At 42.3% G+C, this 18,037-nt stretch overlaps 1 protein-coding gene across 2 annotated transcripts; it reads left to right on the forward strand.

Moving 5' to 3' along the window:
• Positions 1-1,304: 1,304 nt before the first annotated feature.
• Positions 1,305-10,656, forward strand: LOC110524067 (diencephalon/mesencephalon homeobox protein 1-A-like). 2 transcript variants are annotated; one of them, XM_021603379.2, is made up of 5 exons: positions 1,305-1,574; positions 4,415-4,580; positions 4,830-5,008; positions 8,091-8,523; positions 9,197-10,656. In XM_021603379.2, exons 2-5 carry the CDS (start codon positions 4,427-4,429, stop codon positions 9,634-9,636), a joined length of 1,206 nt encoding a protein of 401 aa, XP_021459054.2. In that variant the 5' UTR covers positions 1,305-1,574; positions 4,415-4,426; the 3' UTR covers positions 9,637-10,656. The 2 variants fall into 2 exon arrangements, with proteins under 2 accessions (XP_021459054.2, XP_036833756.1); XM_036977861.1 differs by having other exon boundaries at positions 4,415-4,579; positions 4,814-5,008.
• The last annotated feature ends 7,381 nt before the right edge of the window (positions 10,657-18,037 follow it).

Here is an 18,037-nt window from a genome sequence, read left to right on the forward strand (position 1 = left end):
CAATAACAGCTTGTTTTCAGTTTTCCCATCTCCACTCAGACCACTCCCAGACCGTCCAAGCAAAATTCTTGCTTGAGAAATAGTTTTTAGTTAAAAAGAGCTAATTTGGTTTATTTTCATGGAAATCTATTACAATAAGGTGCTTAATTGTTACCCAAAAATGATTTTATATTGATATAAAAATGTCTGCATTGGGCCAAATAAAGTAACAGGGTTGACCATATAAGGGTTGACATAACACGGTTGAAGATGTTATCTTAAATCAGCCATGAATCACCTTGTGACAGGGAGAATGGAATATTGTTGTGTGCTGCAAGGAGGGGCAATTGAATGCAAACTTAACAAAAATAAACATGTCTATAGGTAACAGAATTGACTAGTGCTCGACCCACTCAGTTTTCTACCACAAAACACTAGAACATTGCCAAAAAGAGTAGAGCCAGCTCACCTGCTTATGCATTATGATTTGGCTGTTAAATGTTCAATGTTTATTTCGATTTTTTTTTAAAGGAATAGTTTCATCATATTAAAACGAGAGTACAGTTCAGGTAACAACCTTAAAATGAGGGAAAGTTGTATTTTTTAACCTTAAAATTAAACAACTGACAAAGACCACCCAATCACATTAAATAAATAATATTCAGAAATAACTTTGACAAAGCAAAAAAATAACTAAGGCTTTACAATGATGGTGAAAACTTTGAGAACTATTGGGGTGAAGTGGGTTAAAAGCTTCCTGGAAGTCACAGAGGGTGCATGAAGTGACATGTCAAAATGCAGACTTTTGACACTTTAGCTAGTCTTTATTCATATAAAAAATGTATGTATTGAAATATCAACGTGGTCTATATTAAAAGGCACTTCATTGACTATAATAGGCTTTTAAAATTCAAATTTCTACTTAAAATATAAAAGGGGCGCAAAGGGCACGCATTTCGTGGAATGACCCATACAGCAATGGCCCTAAAAGTTAACAGGATGAAAATACTAATACTAATAATAACACCATTTGATCGTTTCGATATTTGATAGAGTAAATATGACAATACCTTGCTAATGTCAGTATTTTAAATTAAGACTTAATTATCACAGATCCACACAACCAAATGTGTTTCTTCTTTATAATATTACGCTAACATTCATGTCCAGACATGGATTCAGAAATGAAATCTAAATCAGTCACGGAGAAAGGCAGGAGTAGAAGAAACCTCTTTTGATTGGCACAGCAAAGAACCATTTGAAATCTTGCATGACCTCACCGGGCGCTCGAGTTCTTTAAAGACCTTACCTCGTGCGCGAGCCTGATATATGGCAGTACTCTGGATTCTTCCACACTCCGGAGAACGCCAGGAGAGCGAGAGCACCGCGCGCAGAAAACGGACTACTGTATTCCTGAAAGAAGACAGCGTTGAGGAGTTTGGACACTAGTTTAAAAAAATGAGTATACAGGACTAAACAGCACGGAATTGATAAGTAAACACACGAGGTGATACTTTGAAAGCTAATATTCCATTTGAAAACAGCCGGACATAGGCTACAACACTCAAAGACCCCAGGAGCGGCGTGTGCAAGAGGTAATAACTTTTTGAAGGGCATGCATCAGTAAAACATCAGGGATGGACCACGCTAGAAAAGTACCATTCTAAAGTGTGCCTGTCAAAATTGCTGAACAATTGCTGAACCTTGGAGCAAAATATTGTTGTAGTCTTATGAAAATGCATTTATTATAAGTGGAAACATCTAAACTTAGCTAAAATGTCAACATTACTTTATGAAATGTTAATCTCATGCATAGTTTATTAAATTATCCATGTATATTAGCGTAGGTTTGGGCATAACTTGAATCAGGGGTGCATGCACATAGAAGAGTGTGTCGGTTTTACAGACATATCGGCGGCCCCTGGGCGACAGGCCTATTCAGTGTCTGGAGTAGAACATATACATCCACGGCAATTAGCATAATGAGGCTTAAATCAGATACCCAAGGCTAACTGACTCTCTCCACATGGAGATATTAATATTTAAACATCCTCAAACCAATTGTAAACCATGTGTAGGCTACAGGCAATGGCACTTATAGGAAGATGAACTGTCATATTCAGAAATTGACATTATTAATCACACACACGGCGCGTGTCAGAACGGATGACAAATTAAATAGCCTAGCATTTGAAACCTATTTGCACCTACATTAGACGGGGTAGCCAACTGGAGATCAGCATATTTCACTGAAGAGCCCTCATACATCTCCCCGCCACAGCAAGCCTCCGGGCAGTGGGACGCGAGCAGCCAAAGATCGGGAGAAACGGCTCCCATTTAACTCAAATACTCTGGGAGATAGGTAAATATTTACCTATGCACATTCTGTCCCGGTCCAGGCCAATGTAAAGTGTTCCCTCGTGGCTGTCTGGCAAAGACTCTCTAGCGAATACAGAAAAACAGATTCCTTGACCTGTGGGCTATGGCATATTCCAGTTTATTGTAACACATTTTATTGTAATTTTAAAGCATGTTTTATCAAATACATTACAGTTAAAAGCAAGCTTTATCTAGTATAGGCTGTATTTTAGGCCTATGATAATCCCTGTAAATGTGTCTGAAATGACCTTGTCATTACACTACTCTATTATTGGCACGGCAAAACATTTGTCCATTTATAATAGGTAGCCTATAGGCTTCCATCATAACTGATAAATCAAGATTTGCAGCCTTCAAACATTCAGATATGGTTAGATCTTGATAAATGTTCATGCTCCTGAATTTGGTAACAATATATGAAAGTGAAAATATGGATGATATCGAAATAACGTATATAGGCCTATCAGTTTATAAGCGTTCAATTACTATTATTATTATTATTATTATTATTATTAATATTATTAAATTCAACTTTTATTACCAATTTTAATAATTTCACTTCGTACATTATACATTTCTGCTTTATGAATGACAAGATGAAATGTTAACGTGATAGGGGTCTGACGCTATCATTTAGGCTACTATATTTAGATTATTGTTGTGTTAGCCTACACAGTCCCGCTGTCACCATTAGGGCTTTCATTCCCAAGAGCATAACAAATAAAATACCGTAGGCTATATGATCTTTTGGACACAGTGCAAGACTGCTAAATATAGCAAATAAATAGACCCGAAATAGGCAAATCCACCTATTTGAGGAGTTGCAATTGTATTCAAACAAATATTATTGCAGGCCTACTTACAATTATTATTCTTAAAATAACAACATTGCAGTCAGTATTGCAAATTATGAACGCAATATCCACGCACATGAAGCTAGGCCAACTTGTCTTAATAAATAAATAATGCAAATAATAACAAAAATAAACATGATTTGTCGTGACTTGTTTTATGAGCAGTTTGCGATTAAACTCTCAACGCACTGACAATTTTTAGATTTAAATCGTAGTCTTGGATAATTTTATCGTAATCTGTGTGTGAATACAAATTAGCTAGGCTATTAAATGCGCTAATTTGCTACACATTATGGATATGACAATAAGTCTGCAATTAATAGGACTCTTAATGAAAACATTATAGAATTTAATCATTTTGTCTGCTGGCCCCGCCAAGTTATTTGCTTTTGTGTGATTTTTCAGAGCAAAATCCCCGATTAATGTCTGATTATTGTGTAGTTTTCTGTTGACGGTTTCGTTGGCGTTTTTAACTTCAGCTAGTGCTGTAGGGACTCTATATTTTGTCTATTTAGTAGGCCCACATCGCTTTGCTTTCAGGCACAACGTCAAGTGCGACATACAAATAATGAATATCAATATCAGCATTAATGTTGAGATAACACAGGAGAATAGGCTAATTATTTCATACAGCCCCTGGGGCTTTAGTGGGGGGGGGGGGGGGGGGGGGACTCTCTTGGGACAAGCTGGTTAAATAGCGAGCTTTGCGTGGGAACAGAGGGTTAGGGTTAGTGGAGGCTGGCTTGGCTTCTCAATGCCATTATATTATAATGTCTCACTCTCAGCTTTAATCTTTACAAATACAAAATCTTCACAGTTATAGTCACATAATAGCTGATGCAATATTGGATCATGACCAAATGCAGGTGCCCAATTAAAAGGTATTAGAAGTCAGCTGTTGATAGGCGAAATAGTTGTAATAAAATGTATGGAAATAGGAAATGAAGATATAATAAAAAAAGGTGATAATAACTTGAGCCTACTTGATCTTTGATTACAACTATTGATCTTTGAATTATCTATTAATCTACACCTACAGGCTATTAACACGACTATATCCTTGATCAATCCACACTGATGGTTTTAGGCTATAATTCAACAATAACAATACATTGTTTGACCTGTAGCTAGCTACATTTGACCTCAAACTTGTGTAATTACAAATGCCCATAAATAACTTTTCCCACTATTTTTTTAAAAAGTTGACGGGAGCCATGCAGCACTACGGAGTGAATGGATATTCTCTCCACGCCATGAACTCGCTAAGCGCCATGTACAACCTCCACCAGCAGGCGGCGCAGCAGGCCCAGCACGCCCCTGACTACCGGCCATCAGTGCACGCGCTCACCCTGGCAGAGAGGCTGGCTGGTAAGAACGGGTTGCACATTTTCTGAATATATAGCTTAAATCTTTCCAAAAGTCAGAAATATTTGCAATACAATCAGGTTAATGCTATGTGATGGTCATGTCTGTTGCCTTGTGTTAATGGGCTCTTGAAGTAGTCGAACTAAGTGTCTTACACAATAAATTGAAGCATTTACTTAAATCCATATTCAGAGCCAGACTCTCAATTAAATTGGCCCTGTCTCTTTTCCTTCAACGGCTGCACATTTCAAGACATCATCCTCGAGGCCCGGTATGGCTCCCAGCACCGAAAGCAGCGGCGCAGTCGCACAGCCTTCACTGCCCAGCAGCTGGAGGCCCTGGAAAAGACCTTCCAGAAGACCCACTACCCTGACGTGGTGATGCGTGAGCGCCTGGCCATGTGCACCAACCTGCCAGAGGCCCGTGTACAGGTGAGGATACTTACGGAGTCGAAAGAAAGGAAATATTTCACTAGGTTCTCATCTTCTGGGGTGGAGCGAGTGGGAGTGAGGATGATAAAGGGCAATATTTACTTAATCCTCTTTAGGGCCCATACAAAAGATCTCCAATGATGTCGGTCTTGGGCAGATACATTTTTTTCTGGCCATGACTAGTGGATGTTTTTGAGTTCTGCGGACAGGAAGAGCAGCAATATATACTGGACAAAAATACAGTATAAACGCAACATGTGAAATGTTGGTCTCATGTTCCATGAGCTGAAATAAAAGATCCCAGAATTTTTTTCATACTCACAAAAAGCTTATTTCTCTCAAATTGTGCACAAATTTGTGTACATCCCTGTTAGTGAGAATTTCTGCACAAACTGTCAGAAACCGTCTCAGGGAAGCTCATCTGTGAGCTCATTGTCCTCACCAGAGTCTTGACCTGACTGCAGTTTGGCGTCGCAACCAACTTCAGTAGGCAAATGCTCACCTTCGATGGCCACTGGCATGCTAGAGAAGTGGTCTCTTCACGGATTAATCCCGGTTTCAACTGTACCTGGCAGATAGTGTGTATGGCGTCATGCTGGCGGTGTGATTATGGTATGGGCAGGCATAAGCTACGGACAATGAACTCAATTGCATTTTATCGATGGCAATTTGAATGCACAGAGATACCGTGACGAGATCCTGAGGTCCGCTGTCGTGCCATTCATCCGCCACCATCAACTCATGTTTTAGCATGATCATGCACAGCCCCATGTCTCAAGGATCTGTACACAATTCATGGAAGCTGAAAATATCCCAGTTCTTCCATGGTCTGCATACTCACCAGAGATGTCAACCATTGAGCATGTTTGGGATGCTCTGGATCACCGTGTATGACAGCGTGCTCTAGTTTCCGCCAATATCCAGTAACTTCGCACAGCCATTGAAGAGGTGTGGGACAACCTTCCACAGGCCACAATCAACAGCCTGATCAACTCTATGCGAAGGATGTGTCGCGCAACATGAGGCAAATGGTGGCCACACCAGATACTGGTTTTCTGATCCACGAGCCTACCTTTCTTTTAAGGCATCTGTGACCAACAGATGCATATCAGTATTTCCAGTCATGTGAAATTAGGCCCAATGAATGTATTTAAATTGACTGATTTCCTTATATGAACTGTAACTCAGTAAAATCATGTTGTGTTTATATTTTTGTTCAGTGTAGAAGTAAATGTGTTATTAGTTAAAATTATATTTGTTTATATTTTTGTTCAGTGTAGAAGTAAGTGTGTTATTAGTTAAAATTATATTTGTAAGAATCAACAATATACACATTGGATGCATCAAAGATGTACAGTACCAGTCAAAGCTTTGGACACACCTACTCATTCAAGGGTTTTTCTTTATTTTTACTATTTTCTAAATTGTAGAATAATAGTCAAGATATCCTAACTATGAAATAACACACATGGAATCATGTAGTAGCCAAAAAAGTGTTTTATATTTTATATTTGAGATTCTTCAAAGTAGCCACCCTTTGCCTTGATGACAGCTCTGCACACTCTTGGCATTCTCTCAACCATTTTTATGAGGTAGCCCCCTGGAATGCATTTCAATTAACAGGTGTGCCTTGTAAAAAGTTCATTTGTGGAATTTCTTTCCTTAATGCGTTTCAGCCAATCAGTTGTGTTGTGACAAGGTAGGGGTGGTATACAGAAGATATCCCTATTTGGTAAAAGACCAAGTCCATATTATGGCCAGAACAGCTCAAATAAGAAAAGAGAAACGACAGCCCATCATTACTTTAAGACATGAAGGTCAGTTAATACGGACAATGTCAAGAAATTGAACATTTCTTCAAGTGCAGTCGCAAAAACCATCAAGCGCTATGTAGAAACTGGCTCTCATGAGGACCGCCACAGGAAAGGAAGACCCAGAGTTACCTCTGCTGCAGAAGATAAGTTCATTAGAGTTAACAGCACCTCAGATTGCAGCCCAAATAAATGCTTCACAGAGATCAAGTAACAGACACATCAATTGTTAAGAGGAGACTGCATGAATGAGGCCTCAATGGTCCAATTGCTGCAAAGAAACCCCTATTAAAGGAAACCAATAATAAGAGACTTGCTTGGGCCAAGAAACACGAGCAATGGACATTTGACCGGTGGAAATCTGTCCTTTGGTCTGATGAGTCCAAATTTGAGATTTTTGGTTCCAAGCACGGTGTTTTTGAGACACAGAGTAGGTGAACGGATGATCTCTGCATGTGTAGATCCCACTGTGAAGCAAGGAGGAGGAGGTGTGATGGTGCTTTGCTGGTGACACTGTCAGTTATTTAATTAATTAGAATTCAAGGCCCACTTAACTAGCATTGCTACCACAGCATTTTGCAGCGATACACCATCACATCTGGTTTGCACTTAGTGGGACTAGCATTTGTTTTTCAACAGTACAATGACCCAACACACCTCCAGGCTATGTAAGGGCTATTTGACCAAGAAGGAGAGTGATGTAGTGCTGCATCAGATGACCTGGCCTCCACATTCATCCGACCTCAACCTAATTGAGATGGGTTGGGATGAGTTGGACCACAGAGTGAAAGAAAAGCAGCCAACAAGTGCTCAGCATATGTGGGAACTCCTTGAAGACTGTTGGAAAAGCATTCCAGGTGAAGCTGGTTGAGAAAATGCCAAGAGTTTGCAACGCTATCATCAAGGCAAAGGGTGGCTACTTTGAAGAATCTCAAATATAAAATATATTTTTATTTATTTAACACTTTTTTGGTTACTACATTATCCCATATGTGTTATTTAATAGTTTTGAGGTTTTCACTATTAATCTACAATGTAGAAAATAGTAAAAATAAAGAAAAACCCTTGAATGGGTAGGTGTGTCCAAACCTTTGACTTGTACTGTATATAAAATCAAAAGGACCAATATTGACATTATCAGAAGCCTGAGCTATGATAGAGAATTACAGTTTCCGTAGCAATACATTTCAGCCAAAAGATATTCTGAGATTGAAAAGTAATGACACATTGTGTTATTACTGTAAAACAACTGAAATCCTTCCTCTCATCAGGTGTGGTTCAAAAATCGCCGCGCCAAGTTCCGCAAGAAGCAGCGCAGCCTGCAGAAGGAGCAGCTCCAGAAACAGAAGGAGGCCAACGGAGAGGGGGGTGACAAGGAGGATGTCAAGACCAAAGACACCTCCACCGCAAGTGTGCCCTCCACCCAGAGCCCTCCACCTCCCTCCTCCTCCACTTCCTCCTCCCTCTTGGAGTCAATGCAGCCCCAGCCTGCAGAGATGAACGTGGAGGTGAACGTCACCTCCCCGGAGCCCTCAGACAGCGAGTCGGCCGCCGAAGACAACGGTGAGGGAGAGGAAGAGCTGAGGAGGGAGAGGCTGCAGGAGGAAACGCAGCAGCAGCTTCAGGGGGAGATGCAGCAGAGGGATGCAGGGCTGCAGCCGGGAGGCGGCTCTCCGTCCTGCAAACGCCTCAGCCCCACACCAGGTGCGAACTCTTCTATCACAGTCACAGATATTGGGCCATAAATAGAGACTGTGAGCCAGCTTACAAAACAGAATTGTCTTTTAATAGTCTTTGCATCAAATACTAAACATAAACAATACATAAACAGTGGTGGTTATTTATACAAGAAGGCCCAAAGGGTTGTGGAAAATTGGCCATTTTAAACTGGGTGGTTCAAGCCCTGAATGCTGATTGGCTGACAGGTGTAGTATATCAGACCATATACCACGGGTATGACAAAGCATTTATTTTTACTGCTCTAATTACATTGGTAACCAGTTTATAATAGCAACAAGGCACCTTTGGGATTTGTGATATATGGCCAATATACTACGGCTAATGGCTGTATCCAGGCACTCCGTGTTGCGTTACTTGTAAGAGCAGCCCTTAGCCGTGGTATATTGGCCATATGCCACAGCCCCTCTGGCCTTATTGCTTAAATATACCACAGCTAAGGGCTGTTCTTTATGCACAACACAAAGCGGAGTGCCTGGATACAATCCTTAGCTATGGTATATTGGCCATATTCCACGAACCCCGAGATGCTGAAATGCTGTTTCAGTCAAATCAGCAACCAGGACCCAAACTACCCGGTTTACAATTGTCTTTTGACCTAACTAAAACCAAAATCTTCTTCTCCCTCTCTCATCATCAGACTCTCCCCTGGGCTCACCCTCCCTCCCTTCTTCCAGTGGTGGCATGGGCAGCAGTGGTCTGTCCCAGGGCTCCTACGCCTCGTCCCCCCTCAGCCTCTTCCGCCTGCAGGAGCAGTTCCGCCAGCACATGGCCGCCACCAACAACATGGTCCACTACCCCTCCTTCGACATGGGTACCCCCTCCTCCCTGCCCTACCTAGGCATGAACGTCAACATGCCCTCCCCCCTGAGCTCCCTGCCCTGCCAATCATACTACCAGTCCATGTCCCAGGCATCTCTGTCCCAGGCCCAGCAGGTGTGGAACAACCCTCTGGCAGGTCTCCAGGCTCCTCCGGGCAGCATGCCCAGCCTCAACAGCAAGACCACCAGCATCGAGAACCTGCGTCTGAGGGCCAAGCAGCACGCAGCCTCCCTGGGCCTGGACACACTACCCAACTGACCAGACCTGACCCCCCCCCAGGGCAGCTACCAAGGATGCAGCCAGACATTACGACCCCTTCTGCTGACATCTTCACTGACTGGACATTATAGACACTGCATCAGTTTTGGACACTGGGACTGGACATTAGATCAATACACTACTGGACATTGCTTATTTGACCCCCTCGCAGGTTAGATGCATAGACCCAGTCCAATCGCACTACTGCTACCCACCAAACCATGTGGATCAGAGAACTCAAAGCTACACTCCTATATCACAAAGCCGTCATCTCATACCGGGGAAAATGCATGGCGGTTAACAGTATCTGATGACCTCAACACTAGAGCTGGGGAGAGTGACAGTAACATTAAAGATGAGCTTTGCATGCATCCCGAGACAAGGATTACAACTGCACAAAGATTGAACCAAGATTCCAGCCTCAGATCAAACCCATTCAAAGATTTACAACAGCACAGACTGGCCCTACAAATCCCACAATGCCCTGCACCTGGCAGATGGACAGTACTTCCTGTTAAAGAGCTACATCCCACCTGCAAGAATTTATTCCACATTGTACTGTAAATATTCCTCCTCGTTTGTTCCCATCCCATCTGCTTGGTTCGGGAGTATAAATCGGTGTCTCCTTTTGTGTCGAGGACTTAAACAGGAAACATTCAAGCTATTTTTGAATTGTTCCATTGTGGCTTTATGCAAAGGACCTACAGTAGAATGAGCCAATACCTGCTGGGGTAAAGATTATAGTCTACGGTGGGAACAGAGCGACGTTCAAATATGAATCTGTTTAATCTAGCTATGTTATGTTCGCCTGGGTGCCAGGTTGTTTCTGCATATGCGTTTAAGAGCGCCACATCTTTACGAAGTCAAGACGGTGACAAAAAAAATATATGGTACCCAGGCCAATGCTGTATGTATTTTATCATTGTAGAGCCCAGACATGTATTTCTCAATTGTTTACTTAAAATGTGAGTAATTTATCTGTTAAAATGCAAGGGAATAAACCACATGTATGAAGATCGATTGGTGAATGAGATGATTATTTTAGACGATAATTCAAATCATGCAATATAATTTATGAATAATTATGTTGGGAACACGTCACAGGCAAGAGACAATTTGCATGTTTACATGTGTAAGCCTTTTTTTAAATATATTTTTTTTACTCGTGTTTTGAAAACTCTACCGAACAAAAATATAAACGCAACATGGAACAATTTCAAAGATTTTGCTGAGTTACAGTTCCTATAAGGAAATAAGTCCATTTAAATAATTTTATTAGGCCCTAATCTATGGATTTCACATGGCTGGGCAGGGGGGCAGCCATGGGTGGGGAGGGCATTGGCTCACCCACTGGGGAGCCAGGCCCAGCCAATCAGAATGAGTTCTTCCCCACAAAAGGGCTTTATTACAAACAGAAATACTCTTCAGCACCCCGCCCTCCCCCCTCTGACGATCCCGCAGTTGAAGAATCGGGATGTGGATGTCCCAGGCTGCGGTCGTGGTCTGCGGTTTTGAGGCCGGTTGGACATACGGCCACATTTTTTTAAAACGATGAGGCGGCTTATGGTACAGAAATTAACATTCAATTATCTGGAAACAGCTCGTGGACTTTCCTGCAGTCAGCCTATTGCACACTCCCTCAAAACTTGAGACATCTGTTGCATTGTGTTGCATGACAAAACTGCACATTTTAGAGTGGCCTTTTATTGTCCCTGGCACAAGGTGCACCTGTGTAATGACCATGTGGTTTAATCAGCTTCTTGATATTCCACACCTGTCAGGTGGAAGGGATTATCTTGAGATAAAATGCTTATTAACAGGGATGTAAACTAATTTGTGGACAACATTTGGGAGAAATAAGCTTTTTGTGTGTATGGAACATTTCTGGGATCTTTAATTTCAATTCATGAAACATGGGACCAACACATGTTGCGTTTATATTTTTGTGTAGTTTGCCCTTTAGGGCTACCGTACTTACCAGAGCTTTGGGACCGTGGGTGGCTATCTGGTGGAGCAGCTAGGTCAGAGTGTCTCACCAGACTACCAGAACAACTCCTGAACCATGGAGGATCACACAGCAGGAGGCTTCACCCACCTCCCACCACCATGCAGTGTGAAATCAGTATCACAGCAGGGAACCTGGCCTACAGAAAAACAAACAAACACACACATGAACACACTAAAACACTGGCATGCGCATTCTCCTACAGATGTGTACACACACAGTCTTACAAAAATGTATTTCTAAAAGTTTTAAAAACGTAGGAATTGTTTCCATCACCCAACACCTATGTACAGAGCACTGAAGTCCCCGTTTAAGGACGTTCATGTCAAACAGAACACACACAAAGTCTCATATAACTAACCTTTTGGGGACACACAATTCAGTCCCATTCAAAATCCAATTTTCCCTAACCCTAAACCAATTAACAGCTAAACCTAACCCTAGCCCCAAACCATGAACTCAATTCAAAACCTAAGACTAAATCTAACATTAACCCCTAGAAATTTGACCCTGTGGGAACTAACAAAATGTCTAATATTTTTTGTTTGTTTACTTCTGTCCCCACATGTATAGTTAAACACGTCCACACACACACACACACACACACACACACACACACACACACACACACACACACACACACACACACACACACACACACACACACACACACACACACACACACACACACACACACACACACACACACACACACACACACACACACAGCCCCTGCCACTTGTTCACCCGAATGCAGAGTAACTAATCCTAAATGAAATGACTGAAGCACAGTGTCAGGCTCTAAAGAGTCCCCAATCCCCCACTCCCCTTCTTGGTCCTGTCATCCGAGGTTCGGCTACACCGAAACAGAATGCTTTGCCATAATAAGATTAACTTGGGTTGGGATATCGATGGATTAAGTAAGAATAGAATAAGATGAAATAGAACTGAAAAGGTTCCTAGAGTCAGCAAAGTTCAGACACCTGTTTCTCTGGTCCCTCTATCTTCCTTTCTGTCTCTCACTCCCTCAACAACCCATACAATCAGAAATCGCTATCCACTTTTAACTGAAGGCTATCAAGTTAGTGTACAAAATAATTATTTGAAGGAAAAAAACAACGTCCTAGCTATGTCATTAAAAAATAATTTGTTGACATAAAAAAAATCCCGGCATAGAAATATTGGGTTTATTAAAAGATGTTCAAGCCTGCATGATTATGTTGTCAACCAATGGGGTTTGTGCATGTACACAACTTTGTATATTGCGAGTTGTGTGCAAAATGGTTTATGCGAATGCTGTGTGTGTGTACACACACTTGTTTGTGTGCGTGCACACTTTTGCGTGTGTGTGTGTGAGACCATGTATGTGTGTCTACGGCGCTGCTAAGCCACTGAAGGAAGGTTTCCAGGAGCTCTTTGATGTGTATCTGGGCAATGCGCTATTAGAGGGATTTTCATCGTTGACAGCTCGGAGAATGTGTGGAGGAATTGCGATGCCAGCGGGCTAAGATAATGCTGGAAACAGGATTAGGATCATATTCTGGCAGCGCCTGTCACTTCATCAATGGGCTAAGGTTCCCTGGGTGACAGCCCTCCTCTGCCCAGCTAAAACCTTTAGTAGGCCCATGAAGGGGGTGAAAGAGGGGGGGGGGGGGAAACAATGATTGAATGAATGGCGCACTATGATATTGGGTGTGCTCAGGCTGTGCTGGGGCATTGTGTTGGGAGGTCTAGAGGCGTGCATACGGAGGGAGGGATGGGTTAGAAAGGGGATGAGGGGAAGGAGGAGGGGTGCTGGGTGAATGACTACGGTCTCTTTGGGAAGTTACACACGCCCACTGGCTGTGCACGGTGAGGGTTGTTACACAGACGCTACCGGACAGGGAGTAGGCGGGCATGGTGGTGTCCCCACAAAGAGGAACAACATCAGGTGAAGAGCAGCATCCTGAGAACCTGGTCTTGTCGTAGAACATTATTCCCTTGTGTCGAGCTGTAAAGAACTGTACGTTTTACATTTCACGTCTGTTTTAACTCTGTGACTGACCGCATTTGACGTTGCAAAGTTGTCATTATTCACTTTGATGTCCAAGTGCCCTGCAGTAGGTTTTGCCGGTGTATAGCCGTGTTGCTCTAAAAGATACTATTCAAAGTTACACCATGTACGATGACGGCGTATTCATGAAATATTATCTCAAGTCAATCAGGCATGTAATACAAAAAAAAAATATTGAATGAGGAATTGCTTCATACATGTAGCCGTCTGAGCTCTATTGCTGTCTGAACGATCCAGTGATCTCTCCAGTAAAATCGCTGATGTTTGGTCGACTCAGGAAAGGAAGAAGTGTTAGATTACACGGGCTGAGTTAATAACTCAGCGACAGCAGGTGGTTTGTGTTTCTTTTACTCAACTACATGGTTTACTTGATGGGTTGTGCTACTGCATCTGACTAGAGTACATAGAAGACAATGACATAAATAGTTCATGTATGACTTTATTATTCATGTGAATGGACCCACAGCCATGACCACAGGATTACTTCACTGACTTCTCCTTGTTCACCGCTGAGAATCCGAGAAACATCACCATGACAGGGGTCAAAGGTTAGCGACGCTCCATTCAGCACCACCCACACTCCCTCCGCCAGGACTGGGTCTATATTTGCATTGAGCTCTTTGCCAATTAACCTCTCTCTATAATGTGATAGTGTTATACAAGGAGAACTCTCCAATTCCACACCCCTTTCGTTATGACACAATCCCACAAATTACTTACGCATTCATCTAGGGTCATTATACATGTCTTAGTCACTTCTCAGCTAACACATGTTGGGGAAAAGTTACATTTCAAATAACCAAAGGAGAACCTTAAGGGACCAGGACGGGAAAGTCCTTTGCTAGCTTGGTTAGGATCTGACGCGGACTCTCAGCACAGCTCACAATGCAAACTTAATTGATTTGCATCCCGACTTCCTAACAAGCTCGGGTTGATAGTCAACGTTTTATCCAACATATTTTGATGTTCCAAAGGGGAGACGCGTCTTGTCAAAATTATAACAATCTCTCGTCAAAATCATTACTTCAAGGACGTAAGAACTATGCAGGGTTAAGGTTTAGGGATGGCCATTTTAAATAATTTCACAGTTCCAGGAGCCCTGTGATTCCCAAACAGTGGGACGCGCCTTGTAGAGGGGCCGACAGGGGGGGGGGGGCTGAGTGAAAAAGTAGCCTACCCACATTTTTTAATCAGAGTACTTGAACACAAGGCCCGCAATGGAAACAAAATATCGCATTTATTTATATATGTCAACAGTGCACAACAATGCCCAACTTTTCATAACTATTAGAGATAAGAAATCCTAATTGCCCCATACACAGTTGAAGTCGGAAGTTTACATACACTTAGGTTGGAGTCATTAAGACTCGTTTGTCAACCACTCCACAAATTTCTTGTTAACAAACTATAGTTTTGGCAAGTCGGTCAGGACATCAACTTTGCGCATGACACAAGTAATTTTTCAAACAATTGTTTACAGACAGATTATTTAACTTATAAATCACTGTATCACAATTCCAGTGGGTCAGAAGTTTACATACACTAAGTTGACTGTGCCTTTAAACAGCTTGGACAATTCCAGAAAATGATGTAATGGTTTTAGAAGCTTCTGATTGACTCAAGTTTTGTCAATTAGCCTATTGGAGGTGTACCTGTGGATGTATTTCCTTCAAACTCAGTGCCTCTTTGCTTGACATGGGAAAATCAAAAGAAATGAGTCAAGACCTCAGGAAAAACATTGTAGACCTCCACAAGTCTGGTTCATCCTTGGGAGCAATTTCCAAATACCTGAAGGTACCACGTTCATCTGTACAAACAATAGTACGCAAGTATAAACACCATGAGACCACGCAGCCGTCATAGTGCTCAGGAAGGAGACACGTTCTGTCTCCTAGAAATGAAAGTACTTTGGTGCAAAAAGTGCAATTCAATCGCAGAACAACAGCAAAGGACCTTGTGACAATGCTGAAGTAAACAGGTACAAAAGTATCTATATCCACAGTAAAACGGGTGGCAGCATCATGTTGGGAGGGTGCTTTGCTGTAGGAGGGATTGGTCCACTTCACAAAATAGATGGCATCATGAGGCAGGAAAATTATGTGGATATATTGAAGTAACATCTCAAGACATCAGTCAGGAAGTTAAAGTTTGGTTGCAAATGGGTCTTCCAAATGGACAATGACCCCAAGCATACTTCCAAAGTTGTGGCAAAATGGCTAAAAATCATATTGAAACTATAATCAATTGGTTTTATTAAACACAATCATAAAAAAAGTCAGCAACCTCTGCTCTGCTCTCCTTATAATATGGAATCAAAAGGACAATGTAAAGGTAGGTTAAGTAATTAAACATGAACTGAAATCAAGTGTACACATTTTTTTTTATTGACTGAATATATATATATATATATATATATATATATATATATATATATATATATATATATATACATATACATACATACATACATACATACACATATACACACACATAAGTGCCATTTGAAAATCATTAATTGAAACTGTAATGAGCTGTTAGCTGCTCAGGCGCGGTCAAGGTGCTTTGCAACTTCCTTCAAACTGCACGCAGATACATAAAAATGGTATCCGCAAGTTTATCTAACTTTGGGGAAGCCAAAATCCCAAGGTCAGGGTATGGGCTGCTACTAATTCCCCTACAGAGCATCACCAAGACAAGGGAAACTGATCCTAGACCAGCTACTAGGCCTAGTCCCCAAGACTCCCTCCAACATCGGCATATAGTAACTCCCAGGTCTGCTCACCCGTGTGAAACAATACTTTCACAATACAGCGTAAGGAGTTTGATTGTTGGCCGACAAGTTCCTATAATTCCTGGAATTACAGACTTGCATGCAAATGCTAAATCCTTCCCTCTTTCTTCTGAAAAGTGGATGAGACGGCCTGTAGCTGCAGGCTTCGCTAGCGGCTCCCCAGCTTTGTGCAGCCGAGACGCTCTCCTTTCTCCCCCTGACTTCGGTGCTAATCCTGACACGCACTGTCTGCATTTTTGACTGTACGTGTTTAAGCGCATTTGCAGTGCATTTATCTCCCCAATGTAAACCAATTTGGCTATAAGGGCCGTGGGCCAAGCGAGCCACCAGAGGGAAGAAAGAGGAAAAAAATAACTCAACCTAGCAGATGTACAAGAGGGGAAAGAGATGGTGAGGTAGTGAGAAGAGAGGGATGGAGAGAGGGAAAGGGGAGGTGATGAACGCCTGAAAGCAGCAGAAAAAGGGAAGCGGAACCATCTCGAAAAAAAAACAGAAAAAAAAACAGAGTGTCCCTTGTCCAGAGGGTAAGCTTTTCAAAGTTGGGATAGCGGCTCTTAAAGCCGCTAGAACCTGGATCACGGAATTGTTGAGTCACAGAATTGGAGGAAATCATTCAGAGCTCTTGGCTAATCCCGTCATAGAGAAATTGAGTGAGCATATACCTCAGACATCCCAGCCCCCATGCAAGAAGCGCTGTGCGTTGGCTGGTGTAAAAGAAAAAGGCCCCTGCACGCTACTCCATGTACACCTGTATGAGCTGTCTGGTAATCTCCCATTCCGCTCCTCCCTCCATCTCTCCACATGCTGGCTCTTCCTATTGGGGAGTAATGGCAGATGAAATGGACCAAAGTCCTGAAAGCTGCCAATCTCACTCCATCCAATATCCCTTTGGAAGTGGCTTTCAGGTCTCAGAGGCAGAACTCGTGACTTTGATCATCTGGAAGGCAAGAGTCGTGTTGCGACAGACATTACTACCTGAGAGTCTACGGCACTATAACGACCAAGGGGCTCCTTGGTCCCTGAAATGGCACATTAAGACAGAATCATCCTAGTTTAGTTGGGGCAATATCGTATTGTTATTCGTTTGCACCCGAGCGGGGTGTGAATGGGTTGGGATGGCTTTTAAAGTACCTGATCTCATAGCCTGAGATTTCTGTAAATGAGGTGTTTGGACTTCCTACCAATGAGCTGGAACATAAAAAGATCCCTGCTAGAGGCACTGGTAGAGGTTCCCTGTTAGATGGCCTGTTATGTTCTGTCTTCTTGGTCTGGAGCCAGGTAAATCTGCAGTCGAGTGTTGAGCTCTAACTCTGAAAACTCCTCAGGAGTACGGCGTCCATATTAGTGAAGCCTCGGTCTCAGCACAACTTCTTTCAATCTTTAGACGAGGAACGCAAAAACTGTCATACCAGTCGGCATAGCGGGACAAGAAAGCAAGCCAGCACGACCCTATGAGTTGCTACGGTGATTTCAGAAAATAATCAGCGCAAATCAAATATCTGGTAGAAAACAACGCCACAGCAGACGGCAAAAGTTGACATTTTGGAAGTCC

Source organism: Oncorhynchus mykiss, chromosome 5 (assembly GCF_013265735.2).
Source record: "Oncorhynchus mykiss isolate Arlee chromosome 5, USDA_OmykA_1.1, whole genome shotgun sequence".
In the NCBI taxonomy this organism is placed as follows: Eukaryota; Metazoa; Chordata; class Actinopteri; order Salmoniformes; family Salmonidae; genus Oncorhynchus; species Oncorhynchus mykiss.

Coding starts and splice junctions, on each gene's coding strand:
- LOC110524067 (XM_036977861.1), top strand. CDS start 4,427: ATGCAGCACTACGGAGTGAATGGATATTCTCTCCACGCCATGAACTCG. Junction 4,580..4,813: donor CCCTGGCAGAGAGGCTGGCT/GGTAAGAACGGG, acceptor TTTTCCTTCAAC/GGCTGCACATTTCAAGACAT. Junction 5,009..8,090: donor TGCCAGAGGCCCGTGTACAG/GTGAGGATACTT, acceptor TCCTCTCATCAG/GTGTGGTTCAAAAATCGCCG.